Source organism: Pieris rapae, chromosome 20 (assembly GCF_905147795.1).
Source record: "Pieris rapae chromosome 20, ilPieRapa1.1, whole genome shotgun sequence".
Taxonomy (NCBI): domain Eukaryota; kingdom Metazoa; phylum Arthropoda; class Insecta; order Lepidoptera; family Pieridae; genus Pieris; species Pieris rapae.
In genome coordinates this window covers 874,970-902,577 of record NC_059528.1, presented here as the reverse complement: position 1 = coordinate 902,577, position 27,608 = coordinate 874,970, and the positions used below count along the sequence as shown (strand labels likewise).

The 27,608-nt window shown below is 33.3% G+C and overlaps 3 protein-coding genes across 8 annotated transcripts in view; all 3 read right to left on the bottom strand.

Annotated features, from left to right (window-relative positions):
• The window catches only part of LOC110994995 (obscurin), a 99,301-nt gene extending 95,459 nt beyond the window's left edge, over positions 1-3,842 (bottom strand). The window contains exon 1 of the mRNA XM_022261955.2: positions 3,806-3,842. The gene's annotated coding sequence lies outside the window, so the exon portion shown is untranslated. The remainder of the gene's footprint in view (positions 1-3,805) is intronic.
• A 2,339-nt stretch (positions 3,843-6,181) lies between these two features.
• On the bottom strand, positions 6,182-13,523 carry LOC123690044. Its single transcript, XM_045632534.1, has 10 exons — positions 13,311-13,523; positions 12,194-12,355; positions 11,366-11,488; positions 10,887-11,027; positions 10,366-10,491; positions 9,724-9,787; positions 9,563-9,660; positions 8,073-8,283; positions 7,037-7,196; positions 6,182-6,403 (listed from the first exon to the last, which is right to left on the bottom strand). Exons 1-10 carry the CDS (start codon positions 13,521-13,523, stop codon positions 6,232-6,234), a joined length of 1,470 nt encoding a protein of 489 aa, XP_045488490.1. The 3' UTR covers positions 6,182-6,231.
• A 711-nt stretch (positions 13,524-14,234) lies between these two features.
• On the bottom strand, positions 14,235-27,147 carry LOC110994965. Of its 6 annotated transcripts, XM_022261897.2 has the most exons (18): positions 26,874-27,147; positions 26,564-26,795; positions 26,119-26,274; positions 25,701-25,784; positions 25,402-25,440; positions 24,400-24,496; positions 23,522-23,708; positions 22,712-22,836; positions 22,492-22,563; positions 21,588-21,731; positions 20,449-20,529; positions 19,770-19,864; positions 18,433-19,082; positions 17,687-17,851; positions 16,484-16,630; positions 15,988-16,107; positions 15,559-15,610; positions 14,235-15,102 (listed from the first exon to the last, which is right to left on the bottom strand). In XM_022261897.2, the coding sequence occupies exons 1-18, from the start codon at positions 26,938-26,940 to the stop codon at positions 14,988-14,990; spliced, it is 2,628 nt and encodes an 875-aa protein (XP_022117589.2). In that variant the 5' UTR covers positions 26,941-27,147; the 3' UTR covers positions 14,235-14,987. The 6 variants fall into 6 exon arrangements, with proteins under 6 accessions (XP_022117589.2, XP_045488706.1, XP_045488705.1 ...); XM_045632750.1 differs by lacking the exon at positions 17,687-17,851; XM_045632749.1 differs by lacking the exon at positions 21,588-21,731.
• Positions 27,148-27,608: the final 461 nt, after the last annotated feature.

Genomic DNA, 27,608 nt, shown 5'->3' with positions numbered 1-27,608 from the left:
TATTAAGTGTCTCTTCTTAATAAAGTTCTTAAACTAAAAATCGCTAAAACTTAGTCTTCTCTTCAGATTTCTGTCAAAAAGGAAACTCGTCTATTGAACTAAATTAAGGTGTATAATCAGAGCAGATAATAAATTCAGCAGTGTTGTCCTGAGGTCGTATGTTCGATTCCCGGCTGTGCACCAATGAAATTTCTTACTATGTGAGCATTTAACATTTGCTCGAACGATGAAGGAATGCATTTTAAAAACTGGATTGACTCAAAAAAAGGGCGTCAGGCACAAAAGGCTGATCACCTACTTCCCTATTTGATTAACAAATGATCTTGAAACAGATACAGAAATCTGAAGTCCAGACCTAAAAAGGGTTTAGCGCCATTGATTTACATTAAATCAGATTGTTTCAAATAGATAAGCATACCAAGGCAGATCTAGGCATTGAGGAAACCAAATCCAGAACCACATTTCATTCATCAGTCATCATAATCGTCATAGTGTGAAGTATTTGACGGTCACTAGAATGGGTGACGAAAGACACATTCAATGTGTTAACAGAACAAAAATAAATATGTAACCTAGTGAAAGGGCATTCTAAAACCAATGGAGCATGATGCGAACCTATTTCCGTTTTCATTAAGTTAATTATTTAAATAAAATTGTTACGATTTTGGATGAGGAATGGGGAACTTCCATGGCACATTAAAAAAAAAGAAAGACGTAAATTTGAGAAACGATAGAACTATTTTATGTTACTTTATATTACTCATTGACTGTGTTTAAAATCAGAAAAAAATTCAGAATTCCTTCTGCAAAAAACAACCTAGAAGAAACCAACTTACCTGTACAAGTATCATACGAATTCCTCGCGATTTTAACGAATTGAACAGAACTTATCTGGAGCTAGATATATAGAAAGCATTGTTAAGTGCCTCTGTATCTCGAACATAACTGTTTTGATGATAACTTTGTTTTCTGCTTTACCTAAAGTTCTTATAGTTATGCTTATTTAATCTTGTATATAAATATTATAATTGATTTTTTTTAAATATTGTTTGTAACACTTACGTTTACAAATTGTCATATCGTTTTAAATGAAAGAGTTTGTAAAATATGTCCTGGATTCAGTACTATGGTGTGGTAAACTTTAATAAATGAATAAAAAAATAATGCGTATATGTCGGGGCAATGTATAAAGATATGGTCTGGCAATATGCAGCTGACAGTAACGCCTTTGCTCCGATGATTTTTTAAAGGTAATATACCATTTAATTCAGTCTGTTCTTATATTCATCTTTGTGCGAGGACGATCATATATAATATAAGGTAATCTTCAAGGTCACTCAAGGAGTCATCTGATGCTGAATTATTTTAGCCGCGGAACTGCGCAACGACGTCCTGTTTATGAATACTCTATATCTGCCAATACGTCTATAATTACTTTAGTTATATTTCGAAGTATGTTTAGTTTTATTATATTTAAAGTTATATATTCTAAGTATAAAACTAATAATGTTTTTAAGCATCTTTTCAGTATGTACTAGAACGAGACTGGAACTCTCAAATCTCAAGTTTATTATTGTAAATTGCGAATAAATAATCATTTATTATTTAAGCCACTTAACCTATGTCGATAAAATTTCTTAATTAAACCAAATTGTATACAAAAATACTTTATTACTTTAATTGCTAACCTTTAAATAAAAGGTTTATTGCTTTTGTCAAGTTTATTTGTAAAAGGATTATTATTTTTTCAGGATGGGCACTGAATACTCCAATATGTTACAAACAAAAAAAAATGTGAGACAGGGTTGCAGTCTGTCACCCGCACTATTTAACATATTATATGGAGAGTAGGTACGTTAATCGGAAGACAATGGAAAACTGGGAGAAGGGTTTTCCAGTAGGCGGAAAGAGAATAGCAACTTAGGATATGTCGACGACAACATTCTTTGCTGACCACGACGCTCAGACGTGAGCTGCCGACTAAAGAGAGAGAGAGAGAGCTTTTGCCAACGTAGGAGCAAAAATAATTCGCAAGAATTTACTTATTATAACTTCGCTTACAATATTAAAATTACACCATAGTTTTCACATTAATTACAATTTTGAATTCCTTCATATAAATAGCATCTACAGGTGCCCTGCAGAATCCAATCACCAATAATCGTCAATCGACAGCTGAAGTCAAAGAAAATGTCATCTTGGCGTCGCAGTACAAATTAGCTATGTGATTCACAGCGATAAAGATCAACTATCTATTAATCGTTCAACATGGTCATTACTCCAATCTGTTTAAACGTAGCTAAGTTTGTATTTAATAGGGAAAAGAAAATTACCAAGAAAAATATTATGTAATTGAACGTACATAAAATAAATACCCATATTTTGAATGTAATTTAAATTCTTGAAATGTTACTGTATATAATCAAAATGCAAAAAGCTTGAATGGGTTTATCAATACTGCAAAAAACATTTTTTTTATAGAACGGGGCAAACGGGCAGGAGGCTCACCTGATGTTAAGTGATACCGCCGCCCATGGAAACTCTCAAAGCCAGAGGGCCCGCGAGTGCGTTACCGGCCTTTTAAGAATTGGTACGCTCTTTTCTTGAAGGACCCTAAGTCGAATTGGTTCGGAAATACGCCAGCCATCTTTATATCGTAAATTTTACTTGCACACACAGACAACTATAGACTTCCAATGCTTTAAAATAAACCAAAAGCAATGAGACCTTTGTAAACAGAAACGTATGCAAATTGTAACCACCGAAAATATTTTTTTTTAATGTCAACGCACGATCGATACACATTCGACCTTAGAACAAACGAATTAGGGCCTAAATTCCTGCAAAGTTCACAGAGGAAAGTGAAAGACAGTGATTGCGTACAGCGTTACTCTTATCACATCGTGATAGATGTTATTTTTGAATGACGGAAGAGAGATAGTTTGCACATAGCGGAGCAGCTAGACCATTCTAAATTCGTCTACATCTTTGGCACGGCACTGGGGCAAGGACGCCTTGCGCCCATACAGATTGATTGACCGATAAATCTTGGATAATGAGACGAGGTCCAGTACAATCACACCTGATCTCCATAGTCTAACCTCACAAAAACATGCTGACCCCTGACTATTTCAATAGCTTGGCTTAAATATAGCGAAAATGTTTTTAGCATCTCCTACGCTCGTTTGATTTTTCGCCAGCCGTCTTCAAAAACAATGCAATACATGAGGCAATGGAACAAATGTCATCGATATGCCGCAGCTTATATATAAATATAATTTTTAAATCGAAACTTTATGTTCTGTTAAATTTCAAAGTACGTGATATCTTGAAACAAAACAAGATTTATCTATTACGTATAATTCTGTGTTAATCTTTAGATTTTTCTAATTCATATACTGATAATGTCGGTAAAATCCCCCAGCAACACAACACTAAATATATATACTGTAATCGTTAATGTCGACATTAATCTTGTATAAAGACACGACGACAGACTCAGATACAATTATAGAGACTGTTAATCTACGCGTTAATATAAACTTGGTTTGCGTACTTGTTTGCGTAACTTTAAATCTGTCTATTACTAATCCATATACATGTAATTTTTAATTATATTGTCTATAAACAACAAATTTTTTGCGAAACATGATTTACAATTGTGTTGTATAATGCGTTTACAGGCCGACCGAGGTGTATTAATTAACTTGATATACAGGTGTAAGCTGTAGTGTAACTTCACTGTCACTCGCGTGTAAACACTGTCACGTGTGGGGGGGCGGGGGGGTTAGAAGGGTTTTATTACGTATACAAGAAGCGGGCGCGCGTCCGTCGCTCTCGGTCACAGCACTATAACTGTCCCACTACATACGGATTGATGTGTGATTGATTCATCCAAATATTTTATTATTGGAATTCAATGTAATTTATAAAATTTCGGAATAATTTCGAAATTAAATAAATAAATATAAGACCAACTATTTATCAAACTCGGTTATGTATCGCATACCTGCAGATTACAACATAAATTACCAGAAAATCGATATATTTAATGTGACAAAAAATATTTAAAAAAACTCAGGTATCTTTTACTAATAATGGCTTTGTTTGTTCCTTCATATTGAATTTATATTTTAATCTACCAATCAATCAACCTTACAACTGTGCTTTATGTTTCTGTTTCAATGTGTATTCCGTTTTGGCTTTTATGTGTAATGTAATTGTTTGGATATTGTTTAGTGATTAGCTGTAGGAATACTTAAATAAATAAAATAAAATAATCGATAATTATTATCGATTATATTTAGTGTTATTTAGTAATTTAAAAGCAAGAGCCTGATATTAGTGATCGCCTTGCATGTTTATTGAAATTTTAACGTATTAAAATAGCTTTATTCACACATATTTGTGTAAAGTTCATGTTTATCTGTAGGCGACATCAAAAGCAATTATTGCTTGGACGACAATTATTAAATACAAAGGTAAAGTTAAGAAACTTCTTGTGTACATAATTTATTTTCAAACAATAATGTAAATCACTCTAGTTTATTTCGTTCACTTCATCCGTTTTCCGCTTAGCGGATTTTTATATTATTTTAGTTTAGTTTAGTTAACCCTATAACCCCTAGGTGGGGCAGAGGCCGTCCACAGCGAGTCTCCATCGAGCGACCGATGAGATATCGAGCATCGTAAAAGATCGGTCCGATTTCTCACTGTTCAGGTTTCTTGAATCATTGTTTTTCAGGCAAGCATCAGGAGATTATCCCACCAGGCCCTTATTTTACCGTTTGTAAAATTACTTTCAAAGTGTTTTCATAGTAAGTTTAAATATGACAATTAACATGGTACCATATTATAATAATGCAATTACAGAAAGAGTGAGTATCAAAGTTTTAGGAGGAATCATTATTAATATGTATTTGAAACAAATTATTATCACTACATATTATAAAACAAAGTCGCTTTCTCTGTCCCTATGTCCCTTTGTATGCTTAAATCTTTGAAACTACGCAACGGATTTTGATGCGGTTTTTTAATAGCTAGAGTGATTCAAGAGGAAGGTTTATATGTATAATAACACCCATTAAATAGTGGAGAAGTACTGTTATTTTTGAGGTTTCTAATGTGATGTCGTAAATAATTACATTTTTTCCGCTTACATTGCAAACGCAGGCTGAACCCTACGAGTATTATCAAAATAATGTACTAAGTATTGTACACATTGAAAAGGTCTACAGAAAAGTCCGTAATGGTATATGTCTATCTCTTATGGATAGCCCACATTTTTACATACAACGTTCACAGATTTTCTGTAGTGTATTTAGTATCAGCATTGCACCCGTGCGAAGCCGGGGCGGGTCGCTAGTACTTATATAAAGCGTTTCAAAGTTATGGGACATGAAGGAAATGTACCTTAAATATCCTAGGTAGGGTATTTTACTGAAAGAAGACTTTGTTATTTTTAAAAGTCAGTTAATCTGCTATCAAAGATATTCTAAAAATTATTTGCCTCGTTTAGGAATCGAATCGAACCGACTTAAATGTAAAAAAATAGCTATTAGTTTTTGGCCATTACTTCCATTGGTATCATAAAAGTAGGGATGTTCTACGATATTTAAGATACTCGTCCCTCCCTTCTATAGTAATATATATATTTTCAAAATTTACAGTAAAAACATTACCAAACGAACAAAAAGTACCAGAATGGTATATAAGTGCTTTTTTTTACTCGAGAAATACACGACTACCTCGCTATCTATAAGGAATGGAACCAATGAGAGGAAAATATAAAGTACAAGGGTATCATAGTCATAATATCTTTATTCATTTAGGTAATCATGTACACTTGTGAACGTCAAGAAAAACAAATTAAATTAATCGTAAATTTACATTTACCACCAGTTCGCAAGTCAAGGGCGTAGAGCGGGTAAGAAGAACTGGCAAGAAACTTTCCGCCACTCTTTTCAATCGCCAAGTGTTTAATACAAATTGTTTGAACTGGAGCAAATCAATCCCAAGGATTAGGATCATTTAGGTTCATAGCTAACTAGATCTATTCCCAGATAGTTTTACCATTTAAAAAAAATAAGACACATCAAAGATTTAATATCAATTTATTTATTTATATTTAATTTGATTACACGTCAAAGTTAACCTTGTCTTACAATAGGCTTATTGGAGCAGTAGAAATCGATGCTTCAAAAAGTACCAGGGTGTCATAACTCAATGGATCTACTTGGAAGCGCGTGTTCGTTCAACACAGGCCCGTATAACTGCCAGCCCGTCGATCCTCACAGCTAATCGGCCACAGACATAGGCCTCATCCGGAGTCCGGATAGGCAGCACCTCAGTATAAGTGTTGCCATGTGAAGATAATGTATCGCCGAGATACAGGTAGGCGTAGCTAAAAGCCATAACAGGTGACATTTTGTTAAATATACCATTATTTTTTTAATTTGCAGAGATTTTTTACAATTTTCGAAGTGAAACTTCTTCAGAATCGTTGTGATGTCAAACCGGATGCAACGGAAAAGGTGTTAAAAAGAGACAAACAGATTAATCATAAGATTTAACATGGGAGAAAATGAGATAGGAAGTATTGTACAGTCTATAAACTGTACATTCGTTTTTTTTATCAAATATGTATAAATTACAATAATACAATTAACCGCTACACGAAGCATTCATGTAATATCAACAAACATTTTGGTTATAGATATAATAGAATAAATAAATATAAGTTTTTATATAAAATTAAATTAAGGCCAAATTAATTTGATATATTTGTTTTAAATATTGTTTGATGATTTGCTTTTTTAAAAGAGTACCGAGAGTTTTTTACGCCGGCTTTTTCTCTCGGCCTACACCCTCTGTCTTTGCCGATGTGTAGGGATGCCTACAAGTTCGAATTGATTGACGTGGAATAAGTGATACCTAGAAGATCTTATGTTCCAAAATAAACGTATTTTATTTTTATTTATTTTTTTTATTTATTAATTATTTTATTATCTATAAATTAAAAATTAATTAAAAATACCCGATATCCTCACAGCTCTCCAAGCCGAGTGGGTCTTCAGGTGGTTCGCTGATGATGGAGAAGATAATACAATCCTTTGGGTCAGGGGACGTGGTGTTATCTTGGCGATGCCGCGCCATTTGCCCCACTACCACCACGTCGCATTCGTTTATTGTAAAGGCTAAAATTTCATAAACTTGTTAAAAATAAATCAGATTTTTTTAATTTTAAGAACTTGAATGCGTATTGTGTGACCAGCAGTTTATTTTTTTATTTATTATTGTTTAAGCTATAAATAAAAACTTGCAACTTATCGTAGCAATGTGCTACGACGTAGCGTGTAAGGCCAGATAGTAGCTGTTTCTACTGCTATACCACTTATATAGTCCTAGTATTATTTGTAGGATTTAATATCCTATTATTTATAACAATTTTTTCATATACACAACGGATAATTAAATAATCAGGAATTCAAGGGCCTCATAGCCTAGCGGTCATATAACCTGTCTGCTAGGTGACGGATATCGGGTTCGATTCCCGGTCAGAGAGCAAGTTTTTTCTATACATTAAATTTGTCCTCTGCCCTTAGTAGGGTGGTACGATACCGGCCGAGTGCTTAACGTGCTTGTACGTAAATGGCGGGCATGTTGGAATTGCTAAGGTATGCATAAGCATTCTTACCCGCTCTACGCCCTTGACTTGCGAACTGGTGGTAAATGTAAATTTACGATTAATTTAATTTGTTTTTCTTGACGTTCATAAGTGTACATGTTTACCTAAATGGATAAAGATATTATGACTATGACTAAGGCATCAAACCTTGTTAAGGCTACTGTGAAGTCCAGGATGTAATACAGCATACCTGGAGCGAGGGTGGCAAAGTTGTCTAGTAATCCAACATCCAAAGGTCTTAGAGGTCATATTTATGCTACCCTAGTGCAAAGAAATGCCAGTAATCTAAAGTTTGTTGGCACAAGTACGTACATCATTAGCAGACTAACTACTTTACAGAAATCATCTGAAACAAATACTTTAATATTTAGCTTGATAGACTTACATTTCCTAAAATTAAAATGGCATTTATCCATAAAATTCCTCGGCTTTGGCAAACTACTGGGCGTTTCCATATCCGCACCGGATTTGCCCAGAAATGCGAAAGCTACATATATCCGCTTAACAATTGGATCGTTCATCGCTCGACACTCTTCGTTTAACGCGAGCCAAAGAATCGTTATATCCAAAGTGTTATTATCATCTGATAGTTTTCCCTAGGAAATTATGGAATAGGCATTTAAAATATACTACTTAAACAAAAACTCATTATTGTGTATCGTTATTGGAAGGTATGGAATAAGGGCGCTAATTTGAATTCATATTAAAATTAATAAATCAGTGGCGCTACAACCTCTTTACGTCTTCGCCTCAGATATAAGAAATGTAATAGGCTAGTAGGTGATCAGCCTCCAGTGCCTCACATACGTCGTCGACTTTTTGGGTCTAAGACATGTCGGTTTCTTCACGATGTTTTTCTTCACCGTTCGAGCAAATGTTAAATGCGCACATAGAAAGAAAGTCCATTAGTGCACAGCCGGGGATCGAACCTTGGGTATGAGAGTCGCACGCTGAAGCCACTAGGCCAACACTGCTCTAATTTATTTATTGCTGGGTCAAAAACGGGATAATAAGAGAATATTTCATTATATTAAAGTTTATTTATAGGTATACTAGCAGACTCGGCCAAGCGTTGCTGTGGCTAAGGTTTTTGTTATATTACATAGTAGTAAATTAATCAAGGGAAACCGTAGGAGAACTTATGTGAAACGTTGGTACCACGACACGGACCTAAACTAAACTACCTTTAACTCAGCGCCATCTGTTAGAATTGTATCAAATAATAAACAAATGTTAATGTTATCGTAATTTTAGTAAGGATGCCTATTTTTTTGAAAATGAAATATAGCCTATGTCACTCAGGAATGATGTAGCTTTCCAACAGTGAAAGAATTTTTCAAATCTGCCAAGTAGTTTCGGAGCCTATTCAATTCATACAAACAAACAAAAAATCAAACCTTTCCTCTTTATAATATTATATTAGTATTAGTATTAGTATAGATAAAAAAGAGAAAGGATGAAAGTAGCGAAAAAACCGTGGAATGAGAGCGTTTAAAAGTATGTGTGATGTAACATTGGGAGATAAGTAATAGTAAGATTGGCAGGGGTTTGACAGTTAATATATCGGGATCCAATACTACAATACCTGTCTAGATATATATTAAATCATACTACACTTTTAATAGATATTGTCTATTGAAGTCATTAAGAAGATCATACTTTGGAATTTAGTTCGGTTATAATGGATGATAAAAGTACATAGCAAAAGCAAGATGAATGGCTGAGAAGATCCGTAATGCGGTTGGCTTTGGGTAAAAAGCCATGAAGATATAATTAAAAAATTATGGTGCAATTTTAAAAGGTTTAATTTTTTTAAAGGAATGGATCATGTTTATTTAAACGAACTTTGATGCTCTATTAAATACGATTACTAACAATAAGCTGTGAAGTCGGCAAAGATGTTGGTCTTCGCGGTACTTTTTGCAGAATAGTCACCGACTTCTTATGAAGACCGTCCGCATGTTTCAAAGCACCTTAGTTAATAAGTTATTAGAATTGAGCGAATTCAAAATCAATTCAAACAAGTTAATTCTTACTCGATCGCCGCCATTTCTTGGAGTTCATTATGTCGTAAATATTTTCTGAATCGTATGAATATTTCTGAAAATAATAAAATAACATAAGTAATGAAATAAAAAATACAGTAGCGATACAGCCTTCTTAGGCCTCAAATTTCTAAATCTGTTTATGATCATTTGTTAATGTAATTATAGTATACGCTGTCAAAAAGGGGGGCGGGGTGTTGTGGGTAAAACGTTAACGTACGTAAAACGTAACAGGGATTCCGATACATAACGCCATAAACGTTAATTAACGAATCACTGGGTGATAACGAAACGTTTTACTATTGGTTACAGAAAAATGTTACGGCGAGGGGAGGGAGGTTGGGTCAAGAATCTCAAAAAATTACGTGACGTAATACTTGAACGCTCCCTAGACAATATTTAAATCTGATTTATTGTTATTAAACGACATCTTAAATATATTATAACATTTTAGAACTGCTTTTAATATAATATATAGATCCAATCACGAGAGCCGTGTCAGCAGTTTGTCAATATTCAAATTCTTCTACTAGAATCTAAGAAAGTAAAATGATATTTTGTATATAAAAAGCATTATTTTTAAAACAGAGATCACGATTAATGAAAGTCCAGAAAGTAAAAATCGTAACATACCGACTCAGTTAGTTGTGTTTTACTCGTTCTACGCAGGTTGAGGTCTTGATCGAGATGAAAATCCGAGTGATCATCATCAACTATCCGCTCCATGGATGACGGGTGATGATGGAAACTTGCGATTGTCTACAGAGTTAAAACTTTCGAGTTTTTAAATCTTTGCCATAATAATAATATGAAACTTAGTAGAAAAAACATTCGTCACATGATTTTGAGCAACTTATTTGTGCGCTTTTAAAAGGTTTTCTAATAAAACCGTTTTTTTCTAAAAAAATTAGTTAGAAAAAAATATTATTGAATGATTAACTAGGCTCTAACAATCACTACCAGCTACCTACCCATTAAGGTATTCCCACTGATTTAATTACCTAGACAGCAGACCAAATTTTAAAGTGCCGGCAACGCACTCGCGAGCACTCCGGCATTAAAAGTGTTCAGCTGAGATTCCTACACTTAAGAGTACTTTAATTATAATTAAATGACCAAGTTTTTTATTATAAAGAAAATTTATTTATTTTTACCTGTGAGATGACGCCATTGATGACTCCCATCATGCTGGGAGGTACTCGCAGCATACACCACACATCTAACACCCCCAACTCTTCGTTCATTGTAAAGCTATTTATCGATGTGTCCTTACTCTTAATACCAGTACCGGAAATCTAATACCAGATGTATAACATATACTTTTTATTTTGAATCGACTAGATAAAAGACGTTATTAGTCTGACATTTGTGTCTGTTGTGTGGAAATTTTCGTAACTCGAACTTCGGTGATACTTTTTAATTTAGGTATATTTCAACTTTTGAACCGGATCAAATTTCATCAAAATCGGTTTAGTACTTTTTGAGATATAAGTGGACATCACACACGTTGTCTTAGAAGATATGAAGGAAACCTATTTCAACAATAAGACGTATTCGAAAACTATTTTATTTTTGAAAAAACTTTTATTGTATAAAAAATAAAACTGTGAAGGAAAAAGTAAAAAAGAAATACCAGGGCCAAAGACATATCGACTCTTCTATTCGTATGCAACAACGCGTCACGCAACGGCAGAAGGCAGCTAGCGAAAGGTTTCTCTTGTTTGTCTATCTCACACACAATAATTGGCATCTCATCCTAACAGAAAACAAATTCTGCCTGTCATTTACTGTTCTAAAAATCTAGATTTTCTTAAATTACAGTCGCGATTAAACTGCGTACATGTACGTTGGTACGCTCGCTACTTGTACGTGAACGGACATGGACTCAGGGAACAATTCATAAATATACTGTAGACTCTAGAGAAATAAGCATGATAATCTTATCTGATATATCATGGCCTAGTGGTTTCAACGTGCACTGTTTGTGCGTGTCCGTAAAAACGGTACGTCTCAAATGTAAAAATCTATGGCATGTGTCAGACAAAACACCTAGTTGTCTATGAAATAAAAATTATCAAAGATGATGCAATCTGAGCCCAAGAACCATTTAGGGCTGTGTAGCACTGGAATATTTTTGTCATAGTGGGAGGTATAAAATAAAAGAACTTTCGTTCTATTGTATCATAACCTTGCACTCAATTTGGCTGACATATCTTCTGTTTAGTCAGCATTTCCCACCGAGAGGGGAAATGATACTTAAAATATGAAATCAGTTCAGTATCATCCTTTGTCGCGCATATACATTTGGCTTTCATTTTAATACTTAAACTAATACTTTTTTTATCCAATTACTTGGATACTTCTAACAGTGCGTCGTCTTGCAATAGCAAACTTTCACAAATATTACACATTTCGTTTCTAGCATTTTCTATACGGCAAGAAAAAAGGTAGAAAAACTTACATGTTTGAGATAATCTAGAAAGTTCTGAGATAATCGTATGTCATACTCCAATGAGAAATCAAAATGCATCACTCGTCCTGCGAGCTGATGGGTCATACTAGGTGGCTGATCGTAGAATCGCCAAGTTAATGCTAAAGCTTTGCCACGGGAGCTTATCACTGCCTAATTGATATAGAAATAAATCAGTATTATTTTAATAATAAAACGTGCTGCTAACATACATAATATATAGGACAAAACATTAAAAAGTTATACATCACTACTCAGAATCGTTTATTAATATTTAACGGTTACTTAAGCAATTTAGAGATTGAAAATAAAGACTGGGTGTCCTGCAAAAAATATGGAACTTCAAATCCTTTGTAGTTAAAAATAATAATTAAAAAATAAACAAAAAAACACTACGTCGATTCATAAGCGACATTATGTCGCAACCAAGCTTAATTTGACATCTAATTGACAGCCTAGCCTTTTAACTAACGGCCTGAAAGATGTTCAGCCAGTTGAAAAAAGTCTAGTAAAATGGCTCAGATCGATTACGTTTAAGTACTTGCCTTGTGACTGTTAATTTAAATTTACTTTATTTCACTCTCTGCCACTTTCTGCCACTCACAAACTCGAAAGGAAACTATTCAAACCGACAATATGGCGTCAGCGAACCACAAATTTGATGGTGTTTTGATGAACTTTCATGAAAAATAAAAGTACAATGGAAGAGTATAGTGACAATAATAAAGTGAATTTCACTTAACCAATTTAATTTTAAAAGAAATAATTTTATGTTATATGTTTCATCTTTTTATTTCTGCCAAATAATTGCTCTATCGTACGAATAGTTTGAGCATTAGCTAGCCAGTTTATTAAATGCTGCTAGGCTGTTAATTGAATGTTTAATTAAAGTAGTTGGCTACGACATCTACACAAATATTTCAAAGAGGAATGTATTTTTGTATATTTGTAACAAATAAACGCTCCTGGAGCAATTTCAAATACATACGACCATTAGAATGGTACAATAAACTTAGATTATAGTGTAAGGATTTGATATATTCTGATAAATTCGAAACTTAGAACTTGGTTATTTTTCTTATAAGACAAACAAAAAAACAAAATAAACCTGATCAGAAAAGATAACCGTCCCAACGTGCAGGGTGAACACGCATTTAGCTGAAATACCTCCGACGCGCTCGTTCGCATCGCATTTACGAAGTATCAACCCACTTTTCCGACTCAACAGTTCGCTACTACGATTATCAAAGCCAATTCGGTTGCCACTGCGATTATCCAGCACAGAATTTCGAGTATTCGACCCAAAGTTGCGAGTATCCATGTTCAGATTCGCTTTTTGGATAATTCGATTATTAAGGCCGGGATTTCGGCGATTTTGATCAGGTTTCAGGATGTCAATTGACTCTGTCATACAAGTTGCGTCTTGCGGTGTTCTGGAGGACTGTTTAATGATCATTTAATTAGTAACCCTAATACTGGTGACTACGTTTGTTAACGGCCTATTAAAAAGCATATAACAATTAGACAAATTTAGACTCAGATTTCTGTTATTTAAGGTTCGTACTCTAGAATTTCAATCAAACATAAATTCATTTTCAAAAGCTGTCAAACCATTTCTTCTGTATGAAGTTGGACAGATTTAACAGCGCTTAAGACGAGATTGAGGAAATATTTTTCTTAATATGCAATATAGTTTTGGTCACATTATCTTTTATGTCTAAAAGCTATCACTGGCCATAGACGGACCGCATGTTGCAGCCGAAACCGACTGCTACATGCGGTACACGGCGATGCAGTTTAATTTAGACGGCTACAAAAGGTTGCTGTCGACCACACCCTTCCTCCTTCCTCACGACAGGCAACCTTGACTAATTCACCAAATGAAACCATGGACATTCTAAAGTAGTTGAAAATCTTGGTGGGGATACAAAGTGATATATCCGATGCTGTTCTCTTAAAATGTAACATAATTCAAACTACATTTATTTAAAAATACATTTATTAATTCTTACATTACATACATTTTCTAACGACATAATATTTATTAAGTTATATGTAACAATTATTAATTAACTACGTTACTATATACAAAATATTTTCTATAAACTCTCAGTTTCCGCGTCCATTTTCTCAAATACGAATCGTAGAATTTTCAAGAGTTTATTTGTACAATTAACGAAGAGTAGCTAATGTAAAGTAAGATCCGACAGATCGACATTCAATAGTCGCTAAAGTTCCGTTAGAATAGTCAACACGTTGGGTTTTGGTCAGACAGATAGTTAAACGCTTACTATGCTGCTTTATTTCAATCAAAATGCTAGCGACTTGATTGAATATCGATCTTTAATTAACTGACTAGAGATTCAATTAATTTTCTGAATTAACTACTTTACTGCGACACATATACCACTACGCAGGACAGTAAAAGAATCACTATACAACTTTAGTATGGCATGCAAGCCATACTCTTCTGGTCTACTAATTTGTGCATTCCAGAACGTATTCTTTTTTTCTATTTCATCTTAGCCGAGCTACTTCGAGAATAATCATCTTGATACTTTGAAAATTTGTTTCTACATGTGATACATGAATATTTTAGTATAATAAAATTTAACTAAAACTAGATATAATAAGAAGCTCAATATTTAAACTACCTATAATACCTACTGTTGACTGTAACAAATAATTTCCGATATAACACAAATTATATATATATTTGCAGTGATTCACAATGTAATATTAAAAGAATGTTTTTTTTTTGTATTAGAATACATTTAAACACCATTCAATAGTGAATTACCTCATGTGAGGATTGCATCTGTAACAAATGCCTACATCTCGATAACTCTTCGCTGATCGCACGCAATGTATCCTCCATTTTTTCTGAAGTCGATGTTTCTCTAAAAATATATTTTAACATAGTTAAAATATAAATAAATTCTAAATAAATATATATTATATTAAATAATGAATATAATAATAATATTTTTTTTATTATTCTAACAAAAACTTCATAATACACAAGCTACAAATATGTATAAATAGTTAATATAAATAAATAGTTTTTCTTCTATCGTGGGAAATGCTTGTGAGAGAGTCTGTGTCATTGGGTCTCCACCAGTGTGTGTGTGTGTCAGTATTCTAAAATATTTAGATTGTCACACAATTATGGCGCAAAGCTTGACTTTAAATTAGACATTATTTAGGTGCATTAAAAAAAGCATGAAAATACCAACAGAATTTGTTTTGTAAAGTAACATAGGCCGTTCAGCAACAGGTTAAGAGCACAGGAAAATGGCTTAAAAGCCAATCAGTTTTTACGTATACATACTTGCAAATTTAAATACGAAACTTACCGACGTCGTAAATTAACATCAAGAGGCGCTTCACCTATCGAAGGACGTTTACCTGAAATGTATATGTCCTATATTTAACATAGAATATGAGTCGCGGTACTTACAAAAATTTTATGGTAAGTGTGGAAAAACTAAACCTAATTACATAGAAAGTAAGTTAATTATTTACTAGTTTATAGCCCAATTGTATATCTAGTAAATGAAAATAATTATATATTATAATAGAAACAATTTGACTTAGTCTGGTATTAATCCTTACACTAAAAATTTAACAATATGAAAAATTCGGTCTCTTGTGAATGAGATAAGTACGACGGCTCGCTGTGAGTAAATCAAAATGGCGGCTTGAAGCGTGAAGGCATTTTTCTGCTTCTAATATAATTCCGCTATCTAGATTTTTATAGCAGATACAAAAACTTCAATACATACGTCCAGAATTCGGTATTTCGCCTTCGCTGAGCGATCCGTAGTCCGTAGTTGAGCGCGGCGTTTCGTCGCTTCGTGTATATGTGCCCTTATCTTCCCCTAGCGATGTGCGCCCACTTACAGCTAAAATCGCGAGCATTTGAAAATGTTTAGAAAACAAAAATGTATGTATGTATATATACTGATACTTTTCATTATATATGCCCAATCAACAAATAGAGTATGTCACATTATATTAGATTTTTAATATTAACATAATATGTCAGGTGCAGAACTTATCACCTCGGTGATTATAGAAAAAACAATTAAAGTCTTTAATAAATGAATTATTTGCGATGAATTTCTTATCGGATTGAAAAACGTATTACATAATTTTAATTAAGTACATAAAAGACTGATTTGAAAAAAAAATACATACCAATTACCAACTACTGTTTTATTATTTTACATAAACATAGATCAAGTTATCCCCATTACGGGAATTAATTAAATAAAATACCTGTTCTATCCGAAGGCAAATCTGTCAAGGAGGATACTTCACAGCCTGTTGTGTTGGGGGACATCGCGTCCAATATTGCCTCGCCCTGCAGAACAAATGTACCGTGTGGCGTTGATTTACGAACGCAAGTTTGGGAATCTTTTACGTCTGAAACAATGCATACGCTATAACAAAACCGCTAAAAATAATCATCAAATATTAAAGAAAAAATATTTGTTACTTTGAATATCGCTTGCCCCGAGGAACAAACTGGTAATGCACTATTTTCACATTTTTTACTTCCTTATGTGATGGGCTAATATAAACTTTAATTTTTATCAGAATTTTGACAGAAAAATAAAAAAAAAACCACGAAGATATATTTAAAAATAGATTGGATAGTTACTCCGAATCCAAGTTTCGCACGAATAAAAATGCAGGCGCGCATCTCGTAAACGGGTCGCGAACTACACATTCGCGTCATATTCGCCTGATGTGGACGCACCCTTAGTGAACATAGAAGACAAAAATTGCGACGGCTAATGGCGACATGTGTCTCGCCCGTATATACTTACACATTAAGATTCTCATGTAAATGAAATTCTTTAAACACAGATAACACATCCCACCTATCCCACATTAACAACCATAAGGATTAAGGATAGTTTTAGTTTAGATTGTAATTCTACGAAATATTCATATAACTTAATGAGACAGTTTAAAAACAAATAAAGAGTGGTAATAATATATATCTGTTTCACCAAGGTAATAAATTATTGCAGACTAGACATTCGACATAAATACTGTCGTAATGTACGGTTACTGGGTCCATAGTTATGTTTAAACAGTGAAACATTCGTTAAACGCTTTTGCTCTTTAGTTTAATTAAATAAATAAATGTAATATGCAATTATTTTTAACATTTACACTAATTACTACATAATACAATATTTTAATCGACATATAGGAAAAAATATCTTTTATTTGATATATATTTGTATATGTAATGTACTTAGTATCCTAGTACTAATAGCCTAATAGCATAACCTTCTTTTATTGTTCCTGATGAAAATAGATTTTGCTTTTACAACTTTGTTCTCCAGGGCAAGCGATTTATAAATTTAAAAAATAATATTCAATTAAAAAAAATAAATGAATGAATGCTATCAAATTAAGATTTCTTAAACTTCCAGATAAACCGTTTAATATAAGTTAATTGAAAACCTTTCATGTCCAGAGATAAATTATCGGCGCAATTGCACTTCCGAAACTTGCTGTTAGAGGTCGTGGTTGTGAAGCGAAGCGTACCACTACACGATCGGAACATGGACGTCCCGCGACGGACGGACTCCGGACAAGTACACACGCGAACTGATTGCTCACATATTTCTAATTTCAACAAAATTTTATGTACTTCATATGTCGTATGACGAATTAAAAATTAAACACCATTACAAACTAACACCCGGGAAAAAGTACGAAGTTTACGTCAAGTATTGACGTATACGGAGCTACGTATACGTCAATCCGATATTGTCTATATCAGTTAGAAGGCAGTCATTTTAATTAAGTGTAGTTTACTATGCTTGCCAAATGGTTTTATGTCCGTATAGTTCCGATACCCCGAAGCAAAAATCTAGATGTTGAATTGATCGAGCTTTATTAACAGATCCATAAGCGTTCTCGCCCCCATAATATTATATTTATACGAGTTTGTGTTAAAACATAAAAGTATTAAACTTTAGTTTTTTAAGGCCTAACAAAACATACACCAAATTGAAAGTGATATTGTTTACCAAAGTTAAAATAAATTTTAGATAGAAACAACATCGTAACATCGTAATACGACCAAGTATGTCTAATACACTTGACAAAATGATGACTTTTTGTTAGTTTAGTTAGTTATCTAGAAATATGCAGTTCTTCTTCAAGCAGAAATATTTTTTTTTAATACAACAAAGTAAACTCACCAAGGCGATTCTTTTCTGATAAAGACAACGGTGTATCTTTAATATGAACACCTGTTTCTTTAAGCTTATCCAAAGGCAAGTCTATAGGATCAACACCGGTCGACACAAACTGCCTGCCAATTTCCTTAGATTCAATTTTTGGTATCGAAGTTTTCCTTATATTCGATGGTCCTGTAAAATTATTTTCTTGATAATCATCTACCTCTGTTTGAAAGTCATCTATCGATGCTTTTCTTTCTGTCGCATTAAAGGGTTGAGAGACAAGTTTGCCATCAATTTTTGTTATCGTTTCTTTTGTGAACTGAAAACTATCGTTTGATTCACTAGCGTTTTTAGCGTTTTTTTCATCATTATCTTTTCTATATGTTTTGTTTCCTTCGTTGGATTCGTTAACATCGCTTAAATCAAGTTTTGGTACATCTTTGATATTAAAAATATCCTTTTCATAATACTGTTCATTCGTATAGTTTTCTTTATCAGAATTGCATTTGTCTTTATCTTTCACTTCAGATACGATGGATGGACCATTATCACAGATAGTTGAACCAGCGTCACTTCTATCATATTCTTTACACCATTCGTGTGTGTTTTTGACAGAATTGAGCCGATTTGTCCTTATAAGAAAATCGTCATCCCCAGGCACTGGTGGACTGAAAAATTAAGTTTTAGCTTTATTTTAAAAAAAATTGTAATAATATGAAAATGTTAGAGATGGATAATAATACATTTTACTATCAAATTTTTTACTTTCTAAAATTTCACGACCTTTCACTTTCAATCAATATGGACCTTATGTTCAATAAGGACTATATTATAATTAGTATTTCAAAACAACAATCTCGTCTTAGACCGGGAGATAGTGACACAAAATATTGGGTCAATATGTCGGTTCTTTAGGGGTTATTACGCAATGAAAAAAAGAAAAAGGATGGTCATAGCGCTGGCACCGGCGGCCCAATCGTGTGGGAGTTAGTCAAACTCGTCGGATTAATTACGAGTGTCAAATGATTTGTTCCACAAAGATTCTAGTACTTTCCGAATCCATACAAAAATGAGAGGCAGTAGTGTGTGAACCGCCATACTGGTACAAATTACCTAGTATTTTGTGTCACTATCTCTCGGTTTATCTTTAACGCTGCCTAAACTTCATACGGAGATGGATGGATTCATACATCTTGAAACTAGAATTCATTTTGACGTCACTAGAATTTATAATACAGGCCGAAGTTTTATCGAAATCGGTGTAGTAGATTTGTGATATTCCCGCAATCTTTATACACTTAGTACATAATAAAACTACTTTTATTCAATATTTAACCCGTTATTAAAACACTTACTTTTTGCTATCTTTTTTACTGCACGATGGTCTTTCCAAACAAGACTTTCTTCTTAGTAAAACGGACTCGTCAAAATCAATCTCTCGATTTTCTCCCTAAATAAAACAATTATTCGATCAAAAAATAAATTTCCAAACTAGAAATAAATATTACAAGAATATCACGCGATGACATATTGAGAAACATGCAGGTTGTTTCAACTCTCTTATAATAATTTCGTATGTCAAATCAAAGTTCTTGTCGTAAGGTACGATTCCACCAAAATTTGCGGCACATTTGTTTATCTTCTTCTTCTTCTTCAAGTGCCACTCCATTACTGGAGGTTGGCCGTCAGTTCTCTGAACCTCGTCTTGAACATTTATTTATAAACATCTGCAAATCTTTAGACGTACTAAGCGCGTTTCGCGTTTAGCTTCTGACCACTGGCGATCCTGTGTGTAAATTTTGTGCGCGCACTTGTTCACTGAGAATATTTGCCAACAGTTGCTAATATGGACGGGAAGTTTGAGTTTGTACGCTGGAGTGAGTCGACCAAAGCAACAATTTTTGCCGTACGCTGTGCAATACTGTGCCAGTTCAACATACTGGAATCATACCTTTACCCTAAGATGTATCATTTTATTTACAAAAACTCTACATAAAGAAATTGTCAAACTGTATATAATTGATTTCGACTTACGAGCGACTGTTTCAAATTGTCCAACTGCTCTTGAAGAGCGGCAATTTCATTCACGACTTTGTTATCCTTTTTGGTTGACTCCTACAATACAAACGATTTTACTTATAAACGGGTGTTAGATTTCCTAGGCACAAATAAGAATTAAATCAAAGTTATATCCACTAGATAACTTCAAAATAATAATATCATCTTTACGATATTTATGTACTGAAATAGTCACCGCAGCTCATTTTTGTTAGTGCGTTGCCTTGTTTTGAGAGAGAATTGGAGGTATTCCCTTGTCATTTTTATTTGATTTTATCCATATCACTATTATCATCATGAGAATCTTAATATAGATAAATCTCCTGTCACGATGTTTGTCCGCGATGGACTCCTAAACTACTTAACCGATTTTAAATTAAATTGGCACACCGTGAGCAGTCTGGTCCAACTTAAGAGATATGATAGCTTAGATATTTAATTATAGTAGCAATTTTATTTTATTGCAAATTATTTGCTTATTATTTGATACAATTCTAACAGATGGCGCTGTGTTAAAAGTACCAACCTTTCACATAAGTAATGTAATACTAACGTTTCCCTTGAATAGTTTACTACTATGTAATATAACAAAAACCTTAGCCAGAGCAACGCTGGGCTGAGTCTGCTAGTTATCTAATAAATAAGAAACGTCTCACATATAATACATTCCGTCTTTTTTTATATTAAGCTATTTTACGTCACGAAGATGTGCAGCGTTTTTGTCGAAGAAAAGGGAGAGAGCGATTGAGAGCGAGTGAGAAAGGGAGATCGAGGAAAAATATACACTATTGGTTGAGGTATTTGTTAACTAGTTAAATTAGAACTTTAGATGGCAATTCTGTCGCATAACTTGTGCAGGAAACGCAGATTTTTTTATTTATTTATACTATCATTAGCACGTATACAGTGTGTAAACAGTGTGAATATACATTTACAAATACATGGAGTGATCTAATACATGGTAATAATTAATTTACAAAGAAGTTTCATTTCTAACATTCGTACTTTGTATGCGCGCACTTTTTTTATTCAGGAGCCATGCTAAAGATTAGATTTTAATATTTTTAATATATGTACAATACATTAATTATATGATGTCAGTCAAAAAAACTAACCTCACAAGAAGCATTGCTAATATCAGCGTACCCTGAATCATCTGAAGGCCGATTAATAATTTTTTCCGCACTCGCTTCTGATACTTTGTCCGTTTGAGATGAAATAGAGTTATTGGGAACTATTAACTGGAACTGGCAATGATACTGAAAAATCGATATATTTACGTACCTATTTAAAAATGATGGCGCGTGGGGAGATTTTTCTGCCTAAAATATCATCATGGCATCTATGTAATATATATTTCTAAATAGACAAGTAGACTGTAGAGGCTTTAGTATTTTATGTATTACTATGAAAATTGTTAGTAATTTCTACCAATAGCATTTTAGAAATGAGCAAGAATGGCTCCAAATTTTATACAGTAATACAATAAATAAATAAAAAATACTTTTACAAATCCACTCACAATAACATGAACAAGTAAAATATTTATTTATCTAGTTGTTATAGTAGTAATAATTATTCTCATTTTTCATTTACAACACACACAAATGTACTTTTACACACAAATCTTCCAAGAATTATTTATTTACACTGTATATTTTTACTATTATTGTTTTTCATCTATTATTATTATTATTATGCGTAAACTGTTGTATCTGGCAGAATGATCAGCGACCAGTCAGGCCAATTATTGCCACAACACACACACACACAATACACACTTAAAATGTACCTTATTCCTTTTTTGATTATTATTATTTTTTGTGTGTTTTGTTAGTAATAAATCTTATGTCTAATACGTATTAAATAATAATTAAATTAAATTACTTAATTCTTAACACAATTTTATTATTCCTTTGTCTAATCTAAAAACCAGCACACCACCACATACCCTAAAACTGGTAAGAATGATTTTGTACTGGTATGAAAAAAGACAATAACAAAAAAAAATACACTTACCATAGAACTGTTGTCGATACTTTGAGCTGACACATCCCCTTTTAATTTGGTGTCCATTTCATCCCTTTTCAACTGCAATACAAAAAAAAAAACAAAATCTCTTTTAAACCCATAAAAAGGTGCCAACATTTCAAAGATTTATTATACCACAGTTTAATTTTAAACTATTCCAGCCCGCTTATATTTATAATGAATAAAAAAAAACTAAAAAATATCACACATTTAATCCGGCTATATGCTGTTCAACAGCTGTAGCGATGGTGGAAGACATATTCAAAGCCTTCGATTGCATCTCTAGTTCCGCCGACCGACTTCTCTCTATCTTTAACTGGACTGACAAGTGCTCTGAAATAGATTGAACGATCAAAAGATTCAAACATTATCTGTGGAAGAAGGAAAGTGCTGCTCTTCCTAAGACCTTGTGGGATTCTCCAACCAGTCCATTAGAATAACTTTATTAGTACCGGTATGACGTCATCAGTTTGTAACCAAACACTGCTCTGAGTAGTGTTGGCCTAATGGCTTTAGCGTACCACACTCATCCCTGAGGTCGTCGTAGGTTCGATCCCCGGCTGTGTACCAATGGACTTTCTGTCTATGTGCGCATTTAACATTCGCTCGAACGGTGCGAGGAAACCGGCTTGACTTAGACCAAAAAATTGGGGGCGTGCGTCAAGCACAGAAGGCTGATCACCTGCTTGCCTATTAGAAGAAGGAATAATCATGAAACAGACACAGAGATCTGAGGCCCAGACCTAAAAAGATTGTTGCGCCATTGAATTTTTGTTACCAAATTATTTAAGGTAAACAAACATATGAATATTTTCTATTATGTCAAAAAAAATTATTTGCATTTAACTAGCTATAAGTAGCTAATTATACATTAGGGTAATTGATGTTTTCGCCTTAAAAAAATACTTAGCAATAACAGCATTCAACTCAATAGATGCACAATAATTTAACATATTCCATGTTTCAAAATGACACGGAAATAAGCTAAGCTAAAAAACTTATAACAATTAATATTTACCACACTGGGCCTCGCACTTTCTCAACCTTAGCAATAAATCTGATATCTCCCCTCTCTGTCGTTCCAGACGATGATCGCTGGACGTAGACTCCGAACGCACGCGTACGTTCTCGGCATTGAGACGCGCCATTTCATCTTCCAACTTTTTTATACGCGACGCATATTCTTCGTGCGTTTGGGATAGCTCCTATAATATTACGCACTAATCTTGCAGACGGATCTTAGACCACTATAGTAAGAATTCATCTCTCTAACTCTATTTATCTCTGTATATCATTTGCTCTAACAAAAGCGCGAGTGACATACAAACTATATTCTAGATTTTAAATTTAATAATGATTTTACAATCGCAAAATGTTTTTTTTATATTTATATGTTCAAAAACAACATGCATGCACAGGCAAACACTAAAAACTAATATTCAATATAAACCTCATGAAAATAATAATAAACAAAATTACGGTATTATTAATTTAACTGCAATAGCGAGATAGCCTACTCACAGAAAAATTAAAAGTAACTAAGAAAGCATCTAAGCGAGCCGCGGTTACGTATAAGAATTTTAGTTATAGAAACTAGAATTACAAATAAAGGAAAATTTATCAAGGTATGAAAGCATCAAAAAAAATTATGTCTATGATATCTATTACAGATATGTAACAAGTAGAACATGTCTTTAGATTTTTCTTATTAAGGTTGTCTTAGTTTGAGAAGCAAGGCTGTTAATTAATTGCTCTTACAATAAAGCATGTTGAGGTAATAGCCAATACCGGGGGTATTGGCTCTTTAGCATATCTCTTTTTTTTAATTATTCCTAAAATAAAAACACACAACAAGCAAGCTAAAAGCCTTATTCGATACATTCTTAAATATTTTACCTTTTGTAGCGATATTGTTTTCTGTTTAAGCTCCTCCATAGCAGTACGGCATTTGTTCTGATCGCACAATTCATTTGTCTTATCTGGAGCCACAAGCCTAAATAATTAATTACAAAAGATTTATTTCTAAGCATCAATTATATGAAGAACTCTCCTTTATAGGTTTTAGGAAGTTCAACATTACAGACATGTTTCTGCATCTACTTCATTGATCAAACAGACAGACCGTCTATTTGCCTTTCTTTTATATGTCCTTTCTCATATACAATTTTAGCTTAAAAAGCTTCAACTCTGAATATTATTCCTAGACCGTTTGACCACACAAACATCAACTATTAAAGCCTAGTATCTTATGTTTGTTTCCTATGAAAAAGATAAATTGGCTTGAATATCTTTATATACTATATAGACGTTGAGTTATGATGAAACAGAAGATTTATTAACTGTTACTCTGTAAAACACCCAATCACCCACACATACACACACACACACGCACACACATACACATAGAAACACTCAAAGCGCATGCGCACACACACACCAAATTTAATTTTACATCTCTGTTTGCAGTGTTTTTCTTTTAGCGTTTACTTTTTTCTTCTATTGTATATATACAATGTATACAATAGAAGAAAAATGACCTATTGTACGTGTTCCGGTTCGGTGGTTGAGAGGCTGGCTATCTGTCACTCAGGTCTCCTGTTACAGAGACCAGTCTAAGTCAAATGTTATCATCTTAGTTTTAATCCTTGTAACCTTGTATGTATATGTGAGAGAAGAAATAAAGATTATTATTATTATTATGACAGATACCGGCAAACATCTTGGACAAATGTCCTTGCCTATAGAAGCGATTTTTAGGTATCTCCCAGTGATAGGCGGCGGGAGAGTGACAAGTGGATGCGCTGACTGGTTTGCTCCCTTGCTTATTGCTCAAGAAGTTTGCCGGTATCTGTACTTAACATTATTTTTAAACTAACAAATAAAAAAATAAGTACCCACTGTTCTCTTGCAGAAGATCCCGGTGTTGGTGATGTAACACTGTAAACGACTATTTATTGGCAAAAAATAATTATACAGGACAATTTAAACATTATAACACATTAGTTGAGGATTGTAGATGCAACATATTCCGAGTCTAACATATTATATATGTTTTGAAAAAACTATGTGTACAACCAGTATTTTCTGGCCCAAAATTGTTTTGAACTAGAAAACATAATGCTCTCAATAGGTTCATAATTTTTACATAAATTATAAATTTAGTTTAATTCTTACTACAAATAAATAATATTACCTACTTTGCAAGGTATTGGCAGGATGCATTTGCTGATTTAATGCTGGGTTCAACGGGTTCTGTGTTAAGACCAGTGGTAGATGAATTCCTGAAGACACAGACAAAGTTTAACGGCTTTCCACAAATATATAAGATACAACATGTTGAATTATTAAATTTCTTCTTCAGTTACTTGAGTCAGATAAAAACCACTATACCATTAGGATCCCAAACTTTAACAAACAATCAATCTGACATATGTCTGTTTAACTGAATTTCAGATGACATAGAACAACTCAAAAGTATCCCATATACCCATAGCTATTAACTTAAAATATATTGTCAGAAATGAAGCCCGGGACTGCTAGGCTGTATGCTATGCATTAACTATTAAGTAGTATAGTTAGTATTTTAATGATAGACACAAACATATGAATACTTACTTAACAGATACAGGCAAACCATTGCAACATTTTGGGCATCGGGCACTGCTTGGTAATTGGCCTTTTTTGAGAAACTGCTTTGCAGAGCAGAGTCTCATGTTAAGCAAGCGTATCCTTTCCGTTAAGCGATTATTACTTTTTTTCAAATCAGCTATGCTGGAATAAGAAGAAATATTAGCACAGAAAATTAAGCATTCTCAGTTAAATTATGTGATAATTCAGAGGAACATCAGATATTAAGGGTCTTGTGAATTTTAACAAAACCTTAGACAGTTCTTGATTTAATTAAGAACACCAAATGTAATGTTTTTGTTGGAGAATCCTTAATTATTTTCTATAATTTTAAATCACTAAGGTAATGTAAGGTGGATTTAGCTGTAATTTTGATATAAAACATACAGGAAATATAATATAGTAACAAATTATATTAACAAAATATACATACACTTCCTTTTGCTCATTTATAATAGCCTTATTATTAATGCAGCAATCCTTTAGCTCCTTAGTAGTAGTGGGTCGTTGAGCAATCATCCTCTGGACTTTAGTATTCAAAAGTTTGATCTGTTCCCGCTGCCCATTTGCAGTTTTTTTAAGATCCATGTTATTTTCAACAAGAGCAAAGTACATGTCTTCTAGCTCACGCTTACTTAATTTTGAAGGACAAACCCTGTAAAAATCTGCAAATAAGAGAATAACAGACTATCCATTCAAAGTTTGTAAAAGGAATATTTTACAAGAAATCAACAATATTTCACCCTTCTCGGATCTTCCAGTGTGGTTTTTACACATGTCGTTTCCGACTTCTTCTTGGGCATTATTCATTTTGTGAAAAAGCAAACCCCCTTGCCATTTAACAACTTTAACATTTCATAAACGTAATTTTATTAATTTCAAAACTTATGACACGCGAGACCTACATAACTACAAACAGTGATTTTTCTTAGATCTTGTTAATTGTATACAATTATAATTTACATTGCATTACACTAAACTATAACTATAATTTATTGTTTGAAAGAAAAATCTAAATCTGGCGCCATAGCAACTGAAAAGAGAAAAAGTACCACAGACTACAAGGTTGGGAAGTAATAGCCACAGGTTATGCTATGGCCCACAAATGGCAAATGCTGCCGGGCCTGAAAGGGCCATATGACAAAATTTTAAAACCACCAACTTTAACAAAACCTTTCATTGGATTTAAAAATTGAGATTTCACATATCATTATTTAATATTTTAAAAATATTTAATAATTCTTTTAAAGTTAGTCAAGTTGCACATCATGATTAAGGAAGTCGAAGACTTTGTATGAAAATGACAGTTCGTGTCGACAACTTTTATACAAATTTAGTTTTAATTTTAAGTTAAGGCATCTTGACTAAAGCCCAGGGCTCGCTTTATGAGTACTGCTAAGAAATTATTGTTAAAATATATATATATATCTACGCTTTTTACCCATATGTGGTCGGGTCAGGTTTAATCGTTAATTAAT

Coding starts and splice junctions, on each gene's coding strand:
- LOC123690044 (XM_045632534.1), bottom strand. CDS start 13,523: ATGGATACTCGCAACTTTGGGTCGAATACTCGAAATTCTGTGCTGGAT. Junction 11,028..11,365: donor TCGATATGTCTTTGGCCCTG/GTATTTCTTTTT, acceptor ATCTGGTATTAG/ATTTCCGGTACTGGTATTAA. Junction 7,197..8,072: donor CCATTTTAATTTTAGGAAAT/GTAAGTCTATCA, acceptor ATGAAATTTTAG/CCTTTACAATAAACGAATGC.
- LOC110994965 (XM_022261897.2), bottom strand. CDS start 26,940: ATGAATAATGCCCAAGAAGAAGTCGGAAACGACATGTGTAAAAACCAC. Junction 21,732..22,491: donor GTATCGACAACAGTTCTATG/GTAAGTGTATTT, acceptor TCGATTTTTCAG/TATCATTGCCAGTTCCAGTT. Junction 20,530..21,587: donor TTAGCAATGCTTCTTGTGAG/GTTAGTTTTTTT, acceptor TTTGTATTGTAG/GAGTCAACCAAAAAGGATAA.